The sequence below is a fragment of the Apodemus sylvaticus genome, chromosome 10 (genome assembly GCF_947179515.1).
Source record: "Apodemus sylvaticus chromosome 10, mApoSyl1.1, whole genome shotgun sequence".
Classification (NCBI taxonomy): Eukaryota; Metazoa; Chordata; class Mammalia; order Rodentia; family Muridae; genus Apodemus; species Apodemus sylvaticus.
In genome coordinates this window covers 73,216,194-73,234,362 of record NC_067481.1, presented here as the reverse complement: position 1 = coordinate 73,234,362, position 18,169 = coordinate 73,216,194, and the positions used below count along the sequence as shown (strand labels likewise).

General features: G+C 50.4%; 2 protein-coding genes and 1 long non-coding RNA gene across 5 annotated transcripts; 2 read left to right on the top strand and 1 right to left on the bottom strand.

Moving 5' to 3' along the window:
- The first annotated feature begins 1,007 nt into the window (after nucleotides 1–1,007).
- Nhp2 (NHP2 ribonucleoprotein) lies at nucleotides 1,008–4,425 on the top strand. The gene is made up of 4 exons (XM_052195446.1): nucleotides 1,008–1,260; nucleotides 1,367–1,436; nucleotides 3,493–3,598; nucleotides 4,057–4,425. The coding sequence occupies exons 1-4, from the start codon at nucleotides 1,101–1,103 to the stop codon at nucleotides 4,180–4,182; spliced, it is 462 nt and encodes a 153-aa protein (XP_052051406.1). The 5' UTR covers nucleotides 1,008–1,100; the 3' UTR covers nucleotides 4,183–4,425.
- Nucleotides 4,426–5,105: 680 nt separating this feature from the next.
- On the bottom strand, nucleotides 5,106–18,169 carry Rmnd5b (required for meiotic nuclear division 5 homolog B). 3 transcript variants are annotated; one of them, XM_052195444.1, is made up of 11 exons: nucleotides 17,860–17,957; nucleotides 17,481–17,641; nucleotides 11,456–11,606; nucleotides 10,097–10,242; nucleotides 9,838–9,978; nucleotides 8,895–8,995; nucleotides 8,588–8,754; nucleotides 6,929–7,094; nucleotides 5,900–6,002; nucleotides 5,647–5,801; nucleotides 5,106–5,562 (listed from the first exon to the last, which is right to left on the bottom strand). In XM_052195444.1, exons 2-11 carry the CDS (start codon nucleotides 17,511–17,513, stop codon nucleotides 5,499–5,501), a joined length of 1,227 nt encoding a protein of 408 aa, XP_052051404.1. In that variant the 5' UTR covers nucleotides 17,514–17,641; nucleotides 17,860–17,957; the 3' UTR covers nucleotides 5,106–5,498. The 3 variants fall into 3 exon arrangements, with proteins under 3 accessions (XP_052051404.1, XP_052051403.1, XP_052051405.1); XM_052195443.1 differs by lacking the exon at nucleotides 17,481–17,641 and having other exon boundaries at nucleotides 17,860–18,169; XM_052195445.1 differs by lacking the exon at nucleotides 17,481–17,641 and having other exon boundaries at nucleotides 11,456–11,602; nucleotides 17,860–17,939.
- LOC127694062 (uncharacterized) lies at nucleotides 7,989–8,508 on the top strand. Its single transcript, XR_007979782.1, has 3 exons — nucleotides 7,989–8,085; nucleotides 8,180–8,243; nucleotides 8,432–8,508. It is a non-coding gene; the product is annotated as an uncharacterized LOC127694062 (long non-coding RNA).

The following is an 18,169-nucleotide window of genomic DNA, read 5'->3' as shown; positions in this document are numbered from 1 at the left end:
AGACATTTTCAGATCCCCTGGAACTGGAGTTAAGGTTTTAAGCCAGTATGTGGGTGCTAGGAACTGAGGTCTCTGCAACAGCAACAGATGCTCTTAGCCACTGAACTATCTCTCTACCTTCCAGAGCTTTGTTTTGTTTTTTGTTTTTTTGCTTTTAGTTATTCAAACTCAGGGTGTCCGGCTTGGAAGCAAGTGCCTTTACCTGTTGACCCAACTCACCAGTCTCCTATGTTTTGAAACGGCCTATGTTGCCCAGAGTGTCCCCAAAGTCCTGGATTTACGCCATTCTCTTACCCTCGTCTCCAACACAGCTAGACTATAGACAAGCTGTTGAGGCCAGCTTGTGTCCCTCTTTTTCTTTCCTTTCCCTTTCTTTTTTTTCTTTGCCGGCTTTTGAGACTTTCTCTATGTAGTCATGGCTGTACTGGAACAGGCTAGCCTCGAACTCAGAGTTCCCCCTGCCCCTCTGCCTCCCACGTGCTGGGATTAAAGGTATGCACAACCACTGCCCAGCGGAAGTCACTATGTAGACCAGGGTGACCTGAAATTCAGAGATCCGCCTGCCCCTGTCTCCACACTGCTGGGATCAAAGGTGTGCAGTTTATAGTTTGAGCAACAGGATCCAGGAGGGGGAAAAGAAAATATGAAAAAACCTTCAGGTGTGCCAGGCTTTTCCTAAAGAGCAGCATCAGGTCACAAGGCCTAGGAGCTCAGGAGACACACTCGAGTTTTTTCAGCACTCCCGCTTCGCACCAATTTCTCTGGGCCCCGCCTCTTTCCCTTTGGGCCCCGCCTCTTTCCCTTTGGGCCCCGCCTCTCGACCCCAGATCCCGCCCCTTTCCCTGCTAGACCCCTAGTTCTAAATTCGGCTTCCCTAGGTTCCGGCCGTGGAAATCCAAATCCGGTGCCTAGGTTGACGTTTAACCCCGCCCCTATACCCAAAATCCCGCCCCCAGAGGTCTATTTAAGCGATTGGTCGGTGCAGAATATTTCGTTTTCCGATTGGTCACAGGGTACGGCCACTTCATAACCCGGAAGTGATCTCGGAGGCGGCGGCCGCGTGGTTCTTCTATGTCCGGACCTGAGTTATAGTTGCTAAGATGACCAAAATAAAGGCCGTTCCCGAGGAGTCGGAGGCGCAGGCGGAGGGCTGCAGCGAGGAGCGCACGTACGAAGAGCTGCTGGTCAACCTGAATCCCATCGCGCAGCCCCTGGCTTCCCGCCGCCTGACGCGCAAGCTCTACAAGTGCATCAAGAAGGGTGAGGCGGGCGGGCGGGCGGGCGCGTGGCGAACGCCGCCCGGGCCGGGCGAGTTGGGCGGACCGGGATCGACGAAGTCTCTGCTCACGCTTCTCTCTCTTTGTAGCTGTGAAGCAGAAGCAGATTCGTCGCGGGGTGAAGGAGGTTCAAAAATTTGTCAACAAAGGCGAAAAAGGGTAAGAACCTGTCTTCCGCTGGTTTTTAAGTTTTGTGCGGGTTCCCCCCAGCCCCCAGTGCCGGGGATTAAATCTAGGGGCCGTGTGCATGGTGGATAAGTACTATGCCACTAAGTTTGGGTTATTAAGAAGAAATTCCACCTACTCAATAAACGTGAGGTGAAGTTGACTGACCAGTCAACAAGAGTCAACTCCCTTCACTACCAGTAAATGGAGTTCCCAGTAAACGACAGGGAAGAGACCAGAGACCCAACCCATGTAAACTAGAGCCCTGCACGTTCACTCTGTCGAACAAACTAGGCGACGTGCTGTAAGTAGAGAGACATTTTCCCAAGTAGCCCAGGGGAGAATGAGGGCTAGCTCCCCAAGCATTGCTAGTCCAAGGCCAGCGTGGGCTACGAAACGTCTCAAAACAAACAAAACTCCTACAAGGGCAGGATGATACACCAAGAGTAGTGTTAGGCCTTTAATATCAGCAAATGCAGAACGCCAAGTTTCAGGACAGCCATGTCTATGTATAGAGAGACCCTGTCTCAAAACAACAAAGGAAGAGAGAGAATGAACATTAATTGTGTGTGTGTGTAATCCTGAGAAGAGTAGGCTCTTGGGCTGGGCAGTGCAATGGTTACGCCTTTAAATGTTGTCTTTTGACTTATTTGTGTATGAATGTTTTGCCTGAACGCAGCAAATGTTGGTGCATCGCTGGTGTCCTTGGAAGCCAGAAGACAAGGTGTAAGATCCCCTTTGACTGGGGTTACAGATGGCTATGCACCACCATCTGTTGCCTCTCCAGCCTTCAGTGGGCTTTCTGAGGAATGGTAGGTTTAGTGTTGTTCTCAGAACAGAGTGGAAGCAAGGAGTGATGTCCAGGGACGAATTAGGAGGGGCAGGTCAGACTTAGGAAGCTGTGTGTCAAGTGAGAGGATGGTGACACCTGAATGGCTTTGCATGCTAGTTTGGGCTGTAATCTGTGACTGTAGACAGACAATGGAGGGAAAAACCAGATTTGTATGAAAGCAGGGGTTTGTTTGTTTGTTTGTTTGTTTGCTTTTTAGAGACAGGGATCTCTGTGTAGCCCTCTGCAAGTAGACTAGGCTGGCCTTGAACTCAGAAATCCTCTTGCCTTCTGCCTCCCAAGTGCTGGGATTAAAGGCATGCACCAAGCCGGACGGTAGTGGTGCACACCTGTAATCCCAGCACTCTGGGAGGCAGAAGCAGGCGGATTTCTGAGTTCCAGGACAGCCAGGGCTATATAGAGAAACCCTGTCTCGAAAAAAACAAATCCAAAAAACCAAAAAAAAAAAAGGCATGCAGTGGTTTTTGGATCCCTTTTAAGTATTTGTTTTGTTTTTTTTTGGCTTTTTTCCGAGACAGGGTTTCTCTGTGTAGCCCTGGCTGTCCTGGAACTCACTCTGTAGACCAGGTTGGCCTGGCACCATGATAATAGGTCAGGAAGGCAAAGAGAAAGGGACCACAAGGAAGGACAGCAGGCAGAGAGGACCAGCCCTGTGCCAGAGGGAATGGAGTATGGAAACAGCCTTTGTCTCCCACCTTAGAGAACATTCTTCCTTCTGGGTGGGGCTTCAGGACTCCTGGGGCTGGCACACTGACAGCTTACAACCATGGCTGAGGGCTCTGGCAAGCTTTCTCTTGGGACACAGCCTGTGTTTTACTCCAACACTTAGGTGATTCCTGCCAGTCTCTCAGCTTTGTTCTCCTAGTATATATTAAAAAGGCAGCCAGCCCTTCAGTACCACTCTGAGTCCCTTGGCCTTATTCTATCCCCACACCTGCCATTCTGGGATCCTCCACATTGCTGACTCTAAGGAGAGCTGAGTTCCTCTTTCTTGGCATTTCTCCCATACCTCTTCTGTCCCAGCACTTCACCTCTATACACCCTTCAGAAGGTGGAGGCTGGCGTTAAGTGTGGGGGTCCTTGGGGTGGGATATCTTATTCATCTCAGTGCCCCTCCCAGCCAGGCTGAAGGGAGCTCTTATAACTGGAAGGGAAAGAGAAGGAGCAAAGTAGAACTGATGGTGGATTCTCTCGTTGCAGGATCATGGTTTTGGCAGGAGATACATTGCCAATTGAGGTGTACTGCCATCTTCCAGTTCTGTGTGAGGACCAGAACTTGCCCTACGTCTATATCCCCTCTAAGACGGTGAGGATCTCTTACCCTGCCCCACTCCCGAGTGGTCTTGGCCCTAGGGGGAGGGTATTTGAGGAAGTGTCTCAGGTGTTGAAGTCTCAGGTCTGGGTGGCTTCCCTTGAGCTGGCATCTCAGCTGGGACTAAGCATATGGCTGGCAGGCTTCCTTCCTGTAAGAGGGGGATCTTCTGTATGCTAAGAATATTTGAGCATGTGTGAAGGGCGTCAGAGACTTACAGACAGAGAGAGGCTCTGCCCTGCCTACAGGAATAACACTGTATTCCCATGTAGGCCATGTGGGAATATTCATTATTAGCTTGGAGGACCATGGCTCAAGAGCTGAGTGTAAGTGAGGTCTAACATCTGAAATATTTTTAAATGTAATGTTTACCAACGGGACATGGCTGTGTGCCTGGCTAGGCTGGTAGGCTGTGCCCCTGTTCCCAGCAGCCTTTCTTCTCTTTTGTGTAGGACTTGGGTGCGGCCACAGGCTCCAAGCGTCCCACTTGTGTCATCATGGTGAAGCCCCATGAAGAATATCAGGAGGCCTACGACAAGTGCCTGGAGGAGGTGCAGGCGCTGCCTACGCCTCTGTGAGAGACTTGGGCTGCAACCCAGCCCCTGTTCAAGAGATGTTGGGTGGGCTGGCTGCAGGCGGCTGCCCACCCTGACTCAGCTCCCTGATTTCTTGATGTGTGAATCTTCCCAGGCAGCTCCAGCAGCTGTTCTTGGAGGTAGAGCCAGCATCTTTGCCATCATTGCCACCATCTCCTGTTGAGCTTTGATGAAGACAGTTCCAAGAATATGGGAGAGAAGTAAATGCTAAGGCGAAAAAATGTGTCAAGTGTGTGGGTGTTTTTTAAACCCCAGCTGCTGGCAGAACCAAGATGTTAGGAGGAGGGAAAGCAGCCTTTCAGCATAGAGCCTCAAGGGAGTACCTGGCAAATGCTCAGCACCAGCTCACAGCCCACCATCTTCAGTTCCCACTCTAGGACTGTTGGGGTGAGGAGACGAGGCAGCAGGGCCCAGCCCCTACCTCACAACACCACGAGCATTACATACTGATGGGATAGAATTAGTTTGCCCATCCACATAGTAAATTTTCAGTAGGACAGCTTTGCCAGGTCCTGGAGGCTAGAGAGATGACAGGTAAGAGCACTCACTGGCCGCTCTTCTAACATGACATGGTGACTCACTTGGTCCTCTTTTGGACTTTTAAGGGCACCAGGTGGCAGACATACTTGCAGTGTGCCCCATACATAAACCCCAAGTCCTTCCACTTACAGGACTTTGAAGCATTTAGGGTGCAAAGCAACCTAAGTTGAAGCATCTTGGCACAATCAGAGGTGAGTTTGGGCTCAGTTACTAGTAAGGTCACACAGGACATGGGAAAACATCCTGTCTAGATCTGCTATACCAGATGGCTATGGTTTGGTAGCTGCTGCCACCAGGCCATGCCCAATAGCTTATATGTAACAGGAGGCATGCAGTCCTTAGTGAAACTCAAGCCTGGCCAGCAGTAAGGAGAAGGGCTATGAATATATTTGCTCAAAGTTATAAAACAGCATTCAGTCCTAACGGGCTATTTACAGTGGAGAATGGATAGACACAGTTGAGGCTGTACAGTAGGAGGTGGGCAGGCCACAGCCAGAAACCCCTGTGACAGCAAGAGTAGAAAGATGTCTACATTTGATGATCAAGGCCTGTGCTGCTCCCTCAGGGGCAGTGTAGACAGACAGTAACAGAGTAGCCAGTCCCCCTCGTAGGCTTGTTCACGGCCTTCCGTTGGCCTCTGCCTAGCAAGGTTGGCTCTCTTGGTAATGCTGGTCTGAGAGGCATCACAGTCTATACTGAAGCCAGTCCCTCCACAAAGGCCCATGGGTGGATTACACCTTCTAGAATGTTCCTCAGAATCAGAATATGATGCGTTTCCCATCTGCTGGATTCTGCTCCATGGGACAGTAGGGACACTTTAGCCTGCAAGGAAAGGCAAATGCAAGAGCATCTCAGGGCTGGCAGGGAAGCCAGGCAGGCGAGAATGGAACCGGCAGGGGAACTTACTTTCCTCCATTGATGAGCTTGTTGAGTGCATCTCGGGAGATGACATGGCCACAGATGAGCTTGATAGGGGGGTTGGCATCTGAGGTCTGCTGCCGCAGGATAGGACATGCAAACACGGAGTGATACCAGCACTTCATGCCCAGCTCAATCTCAATCTGGGGAGGCCAGCAAAAGGCTGAGTTACCCTTCTTGTCTGAGCCCCGGGTACTGTGCCCCAGTACCGAGTCTGAGGTGCCCCCCAGCCTGGCCTTACCGGCAACTCGTCCTTGTGACTCCATACCCCAGTGCATTGCCTCTGTTCGATCACGGCTTTAATGTTCATCAGCACTGGCAGCGCCACACAGCCGGAAGCAAAGCTGAGGGACAGAACGGAGACTGAAGCAGCTGGGACCACGAGGCCCAGCACACTGTCCCAAACAGGACTGGAGACAGGTTTGTGTGTACAAACGTGTGCTTAATGTGTATTTGTGGGCCATGTGCATGGCTGTGGAGTGTCAGGTCTCCTGAGCTAGCTAATGAGAGTCTCCATGTGGGTGCTGGGAACCAAACTCAGGCCCTTAGCAGGATCCACAAATGCCCTTAACCCCTGAGTCATCTCTGCTGCTCCTAAAAAGCCCCTAGCAACGTACATAGATGGCATGTTCAACTTTGCATTTGCTCTGGTGTACCCCCAAAATTTGAAAAGCTCCAGTAACGAGATCAGCAAGCAGATGAAGTGGTCCTGTGGAAAGCCCCGATTGGGAGACAGTGCTCAGTCGGAAGGGCCAGAGCCTGCCTGTACTGTGGTACAAAGAGTGCCAGCAAAGACATCTATAAAAGTTCTATTTCAGGATGACAGGAAATCAGGGGGCCCACTGGCTGGAACCTTGGGCTGTGAGTACAGACAGCACTGCCCAATGGATCCCTGGTGACCTGACCCCACAGCAACAATGTAACACTGACAGACAGCTGTCCCATATGGTGAAGTGACTTTCTGGGGCCAATCTAGGTGCTCTTTGTTCCTTTAAGACAAAGGCAGAGCTCCACCTTACCTGCTGAACTGGGGTAACTGTGAAGTGAGCAGAGACCACTGCAGTGCAGAGATTAAGCAGTAACTCAAGCACCTGACTCAGCACTCAGTGCTCTCCATGCAGGGGAGTGATGACTTAGTGAACAGGCGAGGTGGGCCTGTCTAACTGTAAAAACAAGCAGTGTCTATCTGTGAAAGCACAGGGAAGGATCGGCACAATCGTTTCCCTCCCTGCCTTTCCCCTTGCGCTGACCTCAGGAGGCTGGGTTGTACCTGACACTAAGTGGGGACTCCACTGAAAGCCCCAGGAGGGAGCATGCATCCCGAGTAAAGGTCTCACAGATCTCCGCCCAGTGGCTGTTGTCTAAGAGGTGGCAGTAGGGTGACTTCTCCAAGCCCAGCCGCAGGTACACCAGACTGCCCATCATTACCTGGATCTCTACAAGACAATGGGATGACAGTTCAGGGAAGGCAGAGCTCTGGGCCACACCTCAAGGAGCCTCAGGACTGCGAAGTCCTCTAATGTGCACAGGAGGGCATCTACAGGCTGCTGCCAGCGTGGAGTCAGGTAAGAAGGTCAGGCTGTTCCTGGGCTCCAGCTCTGACTGGATCACAGATATGTCTCTGCTTGGCGCAGAAGGTCTCCATTCACCCTCCCCCAATTTTTTGAGCTTGGTCTCTGTATATAAAGCTGACCTTGAAAATAGTTGTCAGTCAGGGGTAAAGCAATACCATAAAGTGACCCTCTTGGTATCTACCTATCTATCTCTCACACACAAACACACACTACTAATAAACAGTACCACTGCTTGGCTTTATAATTTTTTTTTAATATTATGGGCTGGAAAGATGGCTCAGAAGTTAAGAGCACTGGTCACTCTTCCAGAGGTCCTAAGTTCAATTCCCAGCAACCACATAGTGGCCCATGAGCAGCCATCTACACTGACACCCACTGCCCTCTTCTGTAGGCATTCATCCAGCTAAACCACTGTACACATACTAACTCGATCATATGTATATGTAATTGTATCCCACCTTATGGCCTTTAACCCCTGAGTCAGGTCTTGCGAGGGTCATGCTAGCCTACACTAACTAGTATGACTAACATAAACTAGCTGACTGCAGCTGTCTTTAACCCTTGAGTCAGGTCTTGCCAGGGTCATGCTAGCCTACACTAACCAGTATGACTAACATAAACCAGCTGACTGCAGCTGTCTTTAACCCTTTAACCCCTGAGTAAGGTCTTGGCGAGGGTCATGCTAGCCTACACTGACTAGTATGACTAACATAAACCAGCTGACTGCAGCTGCCTTTAACTCTTTAACCCCTGAGTCAGGTCTTGCGAGGGTCACACTAGCCTACACTAACTAGTATGACTAACATAAACCAGCTGACTGCAGCTGCCTTTGACCCTTTAACCCCTGAGTCAGGTCTTGCGAGGGTCAGGCTAGCCTACACTGACTAGTATGACTAACATAAACCAGCTGACTGCAGGTGCCTTTGACCCTTTAACCCCTGAGTCAGGTCTTGCGAGGGTCACACTAGCCTACACTAACTAGTATGACTAACATAAACCAGCTGACTGCAGGTGCCTTTGACCCTTTAACCCCTGAGTCAGGTCTTGCAAGGGGCACACTAGCCTACACTAACCAGTATGACTAACATAAACCAGCTGACTGCAGCTGCCTTTGACCCTTTAACCCCTGAGTCAGGTCTTGCGAGGGTCAGGCTAGCCTACACTGACTAGTATGACTAACATAAACCAGCTGACTGTAGCATCTCATTGCCTCAGCTGTGCCTCTGCTTTGGCCTTCACTTTCGAGGCAAAAGAGTCCAAGGTTTCTAAACTGTGGGGAGGCATCTTTCTGGTGACAGACCATTTGTGGTACAGGCTGGAGCCCAGCCCCTACCCCGCAGAACCCTGGCACTCACCTCTCTGGTGTAGCCGGGCAAAGGGCTGGAAGTGCCGGGCGTAGCTGAGGGCCTCCAGCTGCCTCTCCGGGCCTCCGGCCAGGAGGCGGATGAAGTGCAGCCGGTGTAGCTTGAACTCCAGGGAGCTGTTGAGCTCCAGCAGGCGCTGCCTGTGCGAAACAGCCCATCTGGGGAGAGAGAAGACAGCGCAGTGGGTAGCGGTTACAGAGGGTCCTAAGGCAGAGACTCCCTAAGGCAGGCATGGCTGAATGAGTCAGGCATATCTAGGTGAGGTGACCATGGGCGACTCCACGCTGGGCACCCTTACTCCAGTGCAGGTCCTAGGTCTTGCTCGTGCAGAGCTTCCAAGATCCGATTCAACTCCAAGAAGGGCTGCTTGAAGTCCAGGTCCACATTCAGTGTCGATTCCTGAGAAAGATGCAAGGCATTGTCCCCAAAATTCTTCCCATAATAAAACTTCATCAGCCAAAGGTTAGCTGGAGAAAGGCAGGGGACTGTGGTCTGCCGGTAGCAAGGGCCCTGCTTTTCACTTGCCATCCCGCAGAGGCTAAGCATCGTCCCTGGTCAGCCTCGGTGTGACTGCAGACAGTCCCCAGGCCTGCCACTGAATGGCCTAGGGAGAAAATTACTTTTTAATTCACCTAATTACATTAAGGCTAAGACTCCTGGTAGCCTGCTATATGTCGTTTCGCTAATCCCCTAAATACAAAAGGAGAGCAAGCCTCGGCTCTGGCAGGCAACAGACTGACTAGAAATCAGCGACTTTGTTGTTTCCAGGTACACTTTGAGCTACCTCCTGCTGTGGAGTGGGAGATCAAGTTCCTTTGTAAAATAAATATGTATAGGATGCATGAGGCCCATGCACAGCTGCCAACCCAGGGCTGGAGAGGAAAAAGAAAGACCAGTTGGAGGCCAGCCTGGTCTATACTACCAGACCTTATCTCAGAATCACAAGAAACAGGTTGTGGTTGCAGCACTTGAGAGGCAGGAGGATCTCTGTGAGTTTGAGACCAGTCTGGCCTACATAGCAAGTTCCAAAACAAAAATAGCCAAGACTATCAGGGACTGGCTGAAAAACTAGCAGATGAATGCTGTGGGCTGGGCATGGCGGTATGTCATACCCATAATCCCAGAATTTAGGAGACTGAGAAAGGAGGGTAACAATGAGGCTAGCCTGGGCTACATAAGCAAGAACATCTCAAACAGCAGGAGATAGGTACCCTCCCTTGTGCTCTCAAGGCCAACATTACCTGGCACAGCTCCTCAGCTACACTGAGCATGCCCTGCTGGTACAGGTGCTCTACAATGGCCATCTGCAGGATCTGCTGCTGTTTCTCACGGGAGTCCCACACAGCATCTGAGACCACGCCGCAGATCTCAGAGTCAAAGTTCTGACAGAGGAGAGATGGATTTGTGACTCAGGCACTCGCACGTGTGTTCCTGCCAAGCCAGTGCACGTTAGCTCTGTGGTGTTCCCCCTCCTAGACCCTTGACCACTCACACACTTACCCTGTCAATGGCTTTGCCTACTCGGGAGACGCTGCTGTGAATGTCCTTATGGTCGGAAGCCAGTTTCTGGACTGTGTCTTTGATCTTCCGACAGCACTGGGACATCACAAGGGAGAGTGTGGCTGAGAGAGGGGTCCCCTGGAGAGCTGTGGAGGGAGATAGCCTGTCAGAAACAGGAGGCAGATCTTGGGCAGCTTCTACAGCAGCATGTCTGCTTCCTACTGCATGCCAGTGTGGTGACCCAGGGACAGCCCTGCATGCTTCCAGTCTGTGCCCAGCTGCTTATTTTTCAGTCTTACTGTGTAGCTCTGGCTGCTCTGGAACTCACTATGTAGACCAGGCTGGCCTCTAACTCACAGAGATTCTCCTGCCTCTACCTCAAGAGTTCTGGGATTACCAGCTTCCAGGTACTTAAATTCAGGGACTTGGAAATCGCCATGTTGAACAAGCCACTATGTTTGTTTACTTATTTTTAAGATTTTTAACAACTTCCAGGTGTGGTAGCACACGTGTACCCTTAATCATAGCACTTGGGAGGCTGAGGCAAGTGGATCTCTGAGTTCTAGGCTGGCCTGGTCTACATAGTGAATTACATGACAGAGCTATGCAGAAAGGCCCTGTCTCAAACAAACAAAAAGATATCTTTCTTTAGTTAAGTTACACAGGGGTTGAGGGACGGAACATGATACACATATGTGCCCTGATGCACACCGGGGTGGGGTGGGGGCAGAAGATACCGTCTACCATGTGGGTCCCAGGGATTCAGGTCATCAGGCTTGTGAGCAGGGGCCTTGTACTTGGTGAGCCATCTCTCTAGCCCACAAGCCAGGACCTTGGTGACTTCGTTTTCTCAGCTATGGAAGTCTAGGTTGCTATCAGTGATGACTTTGCACCTGTGTGCCTTGCTTTATCTTGTGTAGTGGCTGTACTGCAGGCTTTCCTGTGAACGGGCAGATTAAACTCAAAGGTTATGCTGGCCCAGAAATTCCACTTCTAGGAGAAATGGAAACACAGAAAGCCATGTGGGGAGCTTTTCCTGGCATTCTTCAGGATAGCACAGAAATAGATACAAGCCAATTTCTGTCCACTAGTGCGCACAGAATCTCACACATGCACACAACAGGCCATCGGTGAGCCAGAGCAGGAATGATGCGCTGGTACAGGTTACAATAGAAATAAACCCTAGGAACTTCTCCCCCGAACAATAACTACATGAAAGTTACTGAAAACAAACCGGCAATGTCAGTGATTTCAAGTAAATAAGTCCTTTCTGTCAGAAGCCTAGGGATGTGCATATCCAAGACTTCACCACCCAGTACGTAGCTCGTGGTTACATGGTCCCTGGGGATGCTCACCCACCTGCACTGGCCAGCTCAGCTCGCAGCTGGCCCACGTAGTGCAGCAGCTCCTCCAGGCTCTGCTCGCAGTGCTGCCCGTAGGTCAGGAACTTGTGCAGGACCTTGTCCAGCTCCCTCTCCACACATGCACACTGCTCCATGGCGGCCTCTGCCTAGTGATGCCAACTGGGTCAGGCCAGTGTGGGTCTTGTCAGGGGTGGGGTGGGGCAGGGTGGGGTGGGGCTAGCGGGGAGGGGTGTTATACTTCCCATAACATTTCTTCAGATCCCCTCATCCCTCCTGAATAATAATAAATTAGCTCCCCACTAAACAAAGACAGAGTTGTTTTGTATTGTGGTCACATATACATTGTCAGGTCAGCTGTAATACTGTCAGCTGGTGTGGTGATGCACACCTTTGATCTCAGCAGAGAGGCTGGTGGGTCTCTTGTGAGTTCAAAGCCAGCCTAGTCTACAAATCGAGTTCCAGGACAGGGCTGTTACACAGAGAAATCCTCTCTTGAAAAACCAAACCAAACCAAAATTAGTCTTAAACGTTTTGATCTTTTACCATTGTATTCCTTGTGTGTGTGTGTGTGTGTGTGTGTGCCAGAGGAAGTCAGAAGCAGACTTCTGGTCGACAGGCAGTGGTGGGGCATGCCTTTATCTGTGAGTTCTAGGATAGCCAGGGCTACACAGAGAAACCATGTCTCAAATCTCCTCCCCCTCTCTTGGAGCTGGAAAGCTGCCTCATGTGGGTGCTGGGAGCCGGCTGGTCTTCCGCAGGAGCAGCGAGAGCTGCCGAGCATCCCTCCAGCCCACCTCTCTAATGCACAGAGCCACCTTGAGGGTCCCCAGAATGCGGTCTACTTCCTTTTAGACTGGGTCTTTCATTTCTGTGGTCTGAAGCTCACCAATCTGGTGCCAGTGAGCACCAGAGATCCTCTGGTCTCCAGCTCCCTAATACCGAGACTATAAGTATGAACCACCACACCCAGCATTTCTTTAGATTGCTTTATTATTTTATGTGTGTGGGTATTTTGCTTCATGTACATATGTGCACCATGTATGTGCAACGTCTGCAGAAGCCAGAAAAGGTACTGGATCCTTTCACAGGTAGTTATCAGCCACCTTGTAGATGCTGGGAAATCAATCCTGGGCCTTCTAAGTGCAGCCAGTGCTCTACCTGCTGAGCCATCTCTCCAGTCCCAACAACTGGCATTTTTTTTACAGGATTCTGGGTATCATATTCAGGTCTCACAGACCACCCACTTCAGAGCCTGAGCCTCTGACAAACCCCCAGTTCCTTTCTTACTCACAGGATCCTCAGCAGGCTGTATGTCAGAATAGCCTAGGTACACAGGGCATGAATTTTCATATATTCACTATAACCACCTTCCCTTTCAGTTAGTGAAACTGTTTTTCATGTACTGCAGGCAGCGAGCCCTAGCCTGACCTGCCTGACCCCTCCACTCTCACTCTGTACCCTTAGTTCTTTTTCTTTTCTTTTTTTTTTTTTTTTTTTGGTTTTTTTGGATTTGGTTTTTTCGAGACAGGGTTTCTCTGTATAGTCCTGGCTGTCCTGGAACTCACTCTGTAGACCAGACTGGCCTCGAACTCAGAAATCTGTCTGCCTCTGCCTCCCAGAGTGTTGGGATTACAGGCGTGAGTCACCACCGCCCCGGCTTGAACCCTTAGTTCTGATCACTGGGTGATGGACAGCCGGGAGCCCGCCTCCCTACCATACCAGATGCACTCCTGCTCAGTTATGCCATGGAAGGTGTATATGGGAGTTATATATGATGTGTATGCATGTTATGCATGCATCTGAGTACAGACACATATACGCATACCACAGTGTGAGTACGGAGGTCAGAGGCCAGCCGGGGATGTCAGTTCTCACCTTCTATCTTGTTTGAAACGGGGTCTCTTTGTTGTTCACTACTGTCTATTCCAAGCTACCCTGGGCTGGGGAGCTTCCAGCCACTGTCCTGACTCTGCCTCTCATCTCACCACAGGATCTGCACTCTTGGATTAGCTGGCCTCTACCACGCTTGGTTTTACGTGAGTTCTGGAAATTCAGACTCAGGTGTTTATGCTTGTATAGCAAGCAACACTGAGCCAGCACCCCAGGCTAAAGTTAAACCTTACCACCTCCCACTCACGGTGGGCTCCCTCCTCTCCACTCTGCTTCTGAGTAGCCTGCAACATGGAGTATACAGATAATCCTCAGAAAGCCAGCAACAGAGTAGACCGTCTGCACCCACACATGGGACTAGAAATAGGACTGAGTTATGTGTCCCTCTAAAGGGATCAATGAAGCCAGCTCTCTCAAAAGTGACATCACAAGAAGCCAATGTCCATGGTGACCCTGGGATCTTCCCACTTCCTGAACCCTCCTAGTCCCACAGGCACCACCCATCTTGGCTTTCCCAGCTCAGCCCTACTTTATAGTCATAGTCTTCCTCCCTGCTAGGGACAAATGACAGGGAAACAGTGCTGGGCCCTGACTGACATCATCTTACACACTAAAATTTGTGACCACACTGTCCAGAGAAATCAGACCCCCAAAGTCAGACTCTACAGTTATGGATAAAATATAACAGGGACTCCTCTTAAAATGATGTAGTTATTTTGCTTGGAAATAACTAGCGTTCCCCCAGGCTCGTTCCGTGCGACGCTCTGCTCAGTGACTTCACCCGTTACGTCATTCTCTTCTCACTACACCATGGCTATGGTTATTAGACCCACTCTGCAGCTGAGAAAATGAGACTAGGAAAGGTAAAATAAACACCCCAAGGCCACTCAGCGGGGGAGTGCAGGAGTGGGGGCTGAAGGAAGCCTGCTGTCTGGCTCTAGGCTGAGGCCCTCTCCCTAAGTACTTTGCACAACAGGACCAACAGAGCTGGTCTCTGTCACAGCAGGAAAAGACAGCTGTGTGTGAGTACCTCTGGGATGAACTCACAGGGTCTCTCGGTTATGACAACAGGAAGTTAACTGGAGCAAGCACAAAACACCAGCTGGGGAAGATGGCAAGAAAAAATAATGACTGCCAAGAAAATCTGGATAACAGAGCCCCAGTTTATCAATGGTTCAAGGACAGGACTTCATCGTGGTCAAAATGCCTGGCTTTGTCATATGTCAGCTGATACCAGGACCATCAGCGGGAGACCTTGAAACTATGAAAAACGTTGAGGCGGAGCCAAGCCAATGGCTCAGTGGGTAGCATGCCTGCCGTCCAGCCTGAATATGGTCGTGGGAACCACAGTTGGAGGAGGGAGGACTCCACACAGTTGTCCTGACAGCTCAACGCATGCCACGGCAGTCAGGCCCGCCCCCAATAAGCAAATGCATCATTTTTAAAGTTGAGGAAAGCCAGCTGTGGTGGTGCATATGTTTAAGTTTAGTGATTGGGAAGAAGAGGCAGACCAACCACTTTTAGTTCCTGGCTAGCCTGGGCTACATAATAAGAAACTGTATCCTGCTCCCACCTGTCCCCGCACCCTGAAAAAAAAAATACAAGCTGAGGACTGGGGCTGAGAAGATGGCTTCATTGGTAAGATGCTTGCCACATAAGGACCTGAGCTTTATTCCTGGTACCCACAAAAAGAAGCCAGGAGTGAACTCCTTGCACTATGGAGACAGGCCAACCAGCCTTGCTCACTCATTGACCTACAGGTTCAGTGACCCTGCTTCAATGCACAAGGCACACACATCTAACACAGTGCAAGGATATGTAAACGACCATTAGCCTGTACTTTGGGAACTATCACAAAAGGGTCTGGCTTGGTGGATAGGCGTTAATTCTAGCACTAGGGAGATTTGAAACCATCCTGGTCTACATAGGGCATTTGAGGACAGCCAAGTGACATAGAAAGACCCTGTCTCAAAAGAAAGAGAAGAGAAGAGAAAAGAAACTGGGCAGTGGTGGCGCACGCCTTTAATCCTAGCACTTGGGAGACAGAGGCAGGTGGATTTCTGAGTTTAAGGACAGCCAGGGCTACACTGAGAAACCCTGACTCAAAAAACCAAAAACAAAAAAAAAAAAGAGAAAAGAAAAGAGTCTGTACATGTCCTGTAGACATGTACTTGTTCTACTTTTTAAGAACCTATGTGTTCTCGCTCCTGATTTGGGCAGAAGAGGGCACACATGGCACGTTCAGACAACTTTGTGCAGTCGGTTCTCTCTTTCCACCTTTATGTGGGTTCTAGGGACTGAACTCAGGTCACCAGGACTACACACTGAGATATCTTGATGATACTATTTTGTTTTGAAATGGGGTCTCATATAGTTCATGCTGGCCTCAACAGCAAGTACCCCCCAGGAACCCCCACCCCCAATGAGTGCACCCCAGTCCACTGAGTGCACTTGTTTGTTCTCAGATCTCTCTGTAGATCTGGCCTGGAATTCAGAGATACGCCTGCGCCTGCCCCTGCCCCTGCCCCTGCCTCCTGAGTGCTGGGATTAAAGGCATGCACCACCGCCCTGTTCCAGTCTCTGCTTTTTGTGCTGCTTGAGTCATGATCTCCCTAAATTGACCAGATGGGCCTTGAGCTCATTATTCTGTATCTCAGACTGACCATCAACTTGGAATCCTCCCGAATTAGCCTTCTAAGTAGCTGGAATTCCGTATCATCAGGAATGCATTAATTTTGTTTTGTTTTTTTGAGACAGGGTTTCTCTGTGTAGCCCCAGCTATCCTGGAACTCACTCTGTAGACCAGGTTGGCCTCGAACTCAGAAATCTGCCTGCTTCTGCCTCCTAAGTGCTGGGATTAAAGGCGTGCACCACCAGTGCCCAGCAGGAATGCATTAATTTTTAATCAATGTATTGAATTTTCAGGGCCAAGGCCCCACACATGCTGGACGCGTGCTGCGCCACTGAGCTGCACCCAAAGCCCTTGCTTCTCACTTTTTTATTTTGCTACACTCACTCCATAAGCACCCTCTTCACACCTCTCCCAACTCAAGTGAACCTCTGGCTCCCAAAAGGTCACCAATTAACCTCTCTCAGAAATCCAGGCTAACCTTGAACTTAGAAAAATCCACCTGCTAGACTAAAGCATATGCCACATCCCTGGTCACGTTCACCTTTTTACGTCTCTCCTGGTCGCCAACTCAGGCCTCTCTATTCTTCCTTGTGCAGCCTTCTTTTCTGCATCACTAATCTGATGCGTCGGTTCCACACACCTCCGAATCCTCCTGACTGCTTCTGCAGATGTGTCTCTGGACTGGACTACCAGCTAAGCGGAGCCTGGAGTCTGGTTTCATCTTTCCCTCCCTGCAGGGCATAGTCCATCACTGGGCCGATTAAGCCTAACTGATTCAACAGTACCTCCATTTCCTAGCCTTTGGCTAAGAAGACCTGAATCACAAGCTGCCAGTGGGTAGAAGGAGACATGAAGGAAATGTTAGAACTTCACACTACAAGAGCTGGAGAGATGGCTCAGTGTTTAAGGAGCACTTGCTGCTCTTGCAAATAACCCAGGTTCTGTTCTCAGCACCTACGTGGCAGCCACAACCTCCTATAACTCCAGCTGTAGAGACCCTTTTCATCCCCTGCGTCGTGTGGTGCACAGACACACATGAAGGCAAAAGGTCCCCATACACCTAGAAATAAGTTTAAAAAAAAATCTGTTGGGTGTGGTGACTCATGCCTTTAATCCCAGGACTCAGGAGGCAGAGGCAGGCAGATCTCTGTGAGTTCAGACCAGCCTGGTCTATACAGTGAATTCCAGGACCGGAAAGGCTATGTTAGAGAAATGCTGTCATCGTTGTCGTCGTCATCATCATTATAAAAGAAAATAAATAAATCTGAGGTTGGATATGGTGGTGCATGATTTTAATCCCCCCAGCACATGGGAGGCAGAAGCAGATGCTTCTTTCAAGGCCAGCCTGGTCTACTTAGGAATCTCCAGGCCAGCCTAGGTTCTAAGAGACCCTGTCTCAAAGACAACAACAACCCAAAGGAAAACAGAACTTCTATCCAAACAAACTCCCTTGTTATCCTCACTCCAATGACTCTCCCCATCACTTGCCGTACTCTACCTCCATGGCCATTCCGGTTTCAGGGTACATCATCCAGTTTATTTCTGCCTCTATCCTCTTCCCGGGACACTCTCACATCTTCTCATAGCTGGCACCTTATTTAGGTCTCCACACAAGTGTCATCTTTTCAAACCACAACATCCAATGCCCTGTATTTTACTCTCAAACAAATCATATCCCTATAAATATTAGGAAGTTTCACAATGACACTTCTTTACCTAAAACTGAAAGGTCAGGAAAGCCCACCACTTATCCTAGGGGTATGCCACGACCCTGACTTCACCCGCATTACAGTGCAGAAGACTGGCAAACTCCTACATATCCTCCCAGAGACCCTCCTGCAGTGCCTGGCCGGACCCCACCGCTCACAGCTGGTTACCTCTGGCCCAGTCAGATGCAGTAGATAGGACGTCTGAGTCCGGGTGACTCCACCAGCCCTTGGAGGGTGTGGCCGACGACTGCTCCAGGCTTTGATCGGGGCGCCCCGCACCCCGGGACCCGGAGCCCGCAGGCTGTCACCTAATCTTGCAGCCCAGCCGGCTTCCGGCGCCGCTGTCATCGGAACCGGAAGGCGCGGCGGTTGCCCCTCGGGTGGGTCCGGGCTCGCCCATGCGCGGTGTCGCGGAGCGTGGAGAGAGCTTCTGTCTCGCCCGCGGCTTTGCAAGGAATGCCGAATGAATCGCTCGCCC

What these genes read in the sequence shown, in the direction of transcription:
- Nhp2 (XM_052195446.1), top strand. Translation starts at nt 1,101, where the DNA reads ATGACCAAAATAAAGGCCGTTCCCGAGGAGTCGGAGGCGCAGGCGGAG. An exon ending in GTCAACAAAGGCGAAAAAGG is followed by an intron (nt 1,437 to 3,492) that starts GTAAGAACCTGT and finishes CTCTCGTTGCAG; the next exon opens with GATCATGGTTTTGGCAGGAG. An exon ending in TCTATATCCCCTCTAAGACG is followed by an intron (nt 3,599 to 4,056) that starts GTGAGGATCTCT and finishes TCTTTTGTGTAG; the next exon opens with GACTTGGGTGCGGCCACAGG.
- Rmnd5b (XM_052195443.1), bottom strand. Translation starts at nt 18,039, where the DNA reads ATGACAGCGGCGCCGGAAGCCGGCTGGGCTGCAAGATTAGGTGACAGC. An exon ending in TAGGCAAAGCCATTGACAGG is followed by an intron (nt 9,979 to 10,096) that starts GTAAGTGTGTGA and finishes CTCCTCTGTCAG; the next exon opens with AACTTTGACTCTGAGATCTG. An exon ending in TGCCCGGCTACACCAGAGAG is followed by an intron (nt 7,095 to 8,587) that starts GTGAGTGCCAGG and finishes ATTGTCTTGTAG; the next exon opens with AGATCCAGGTAATGATGGGC.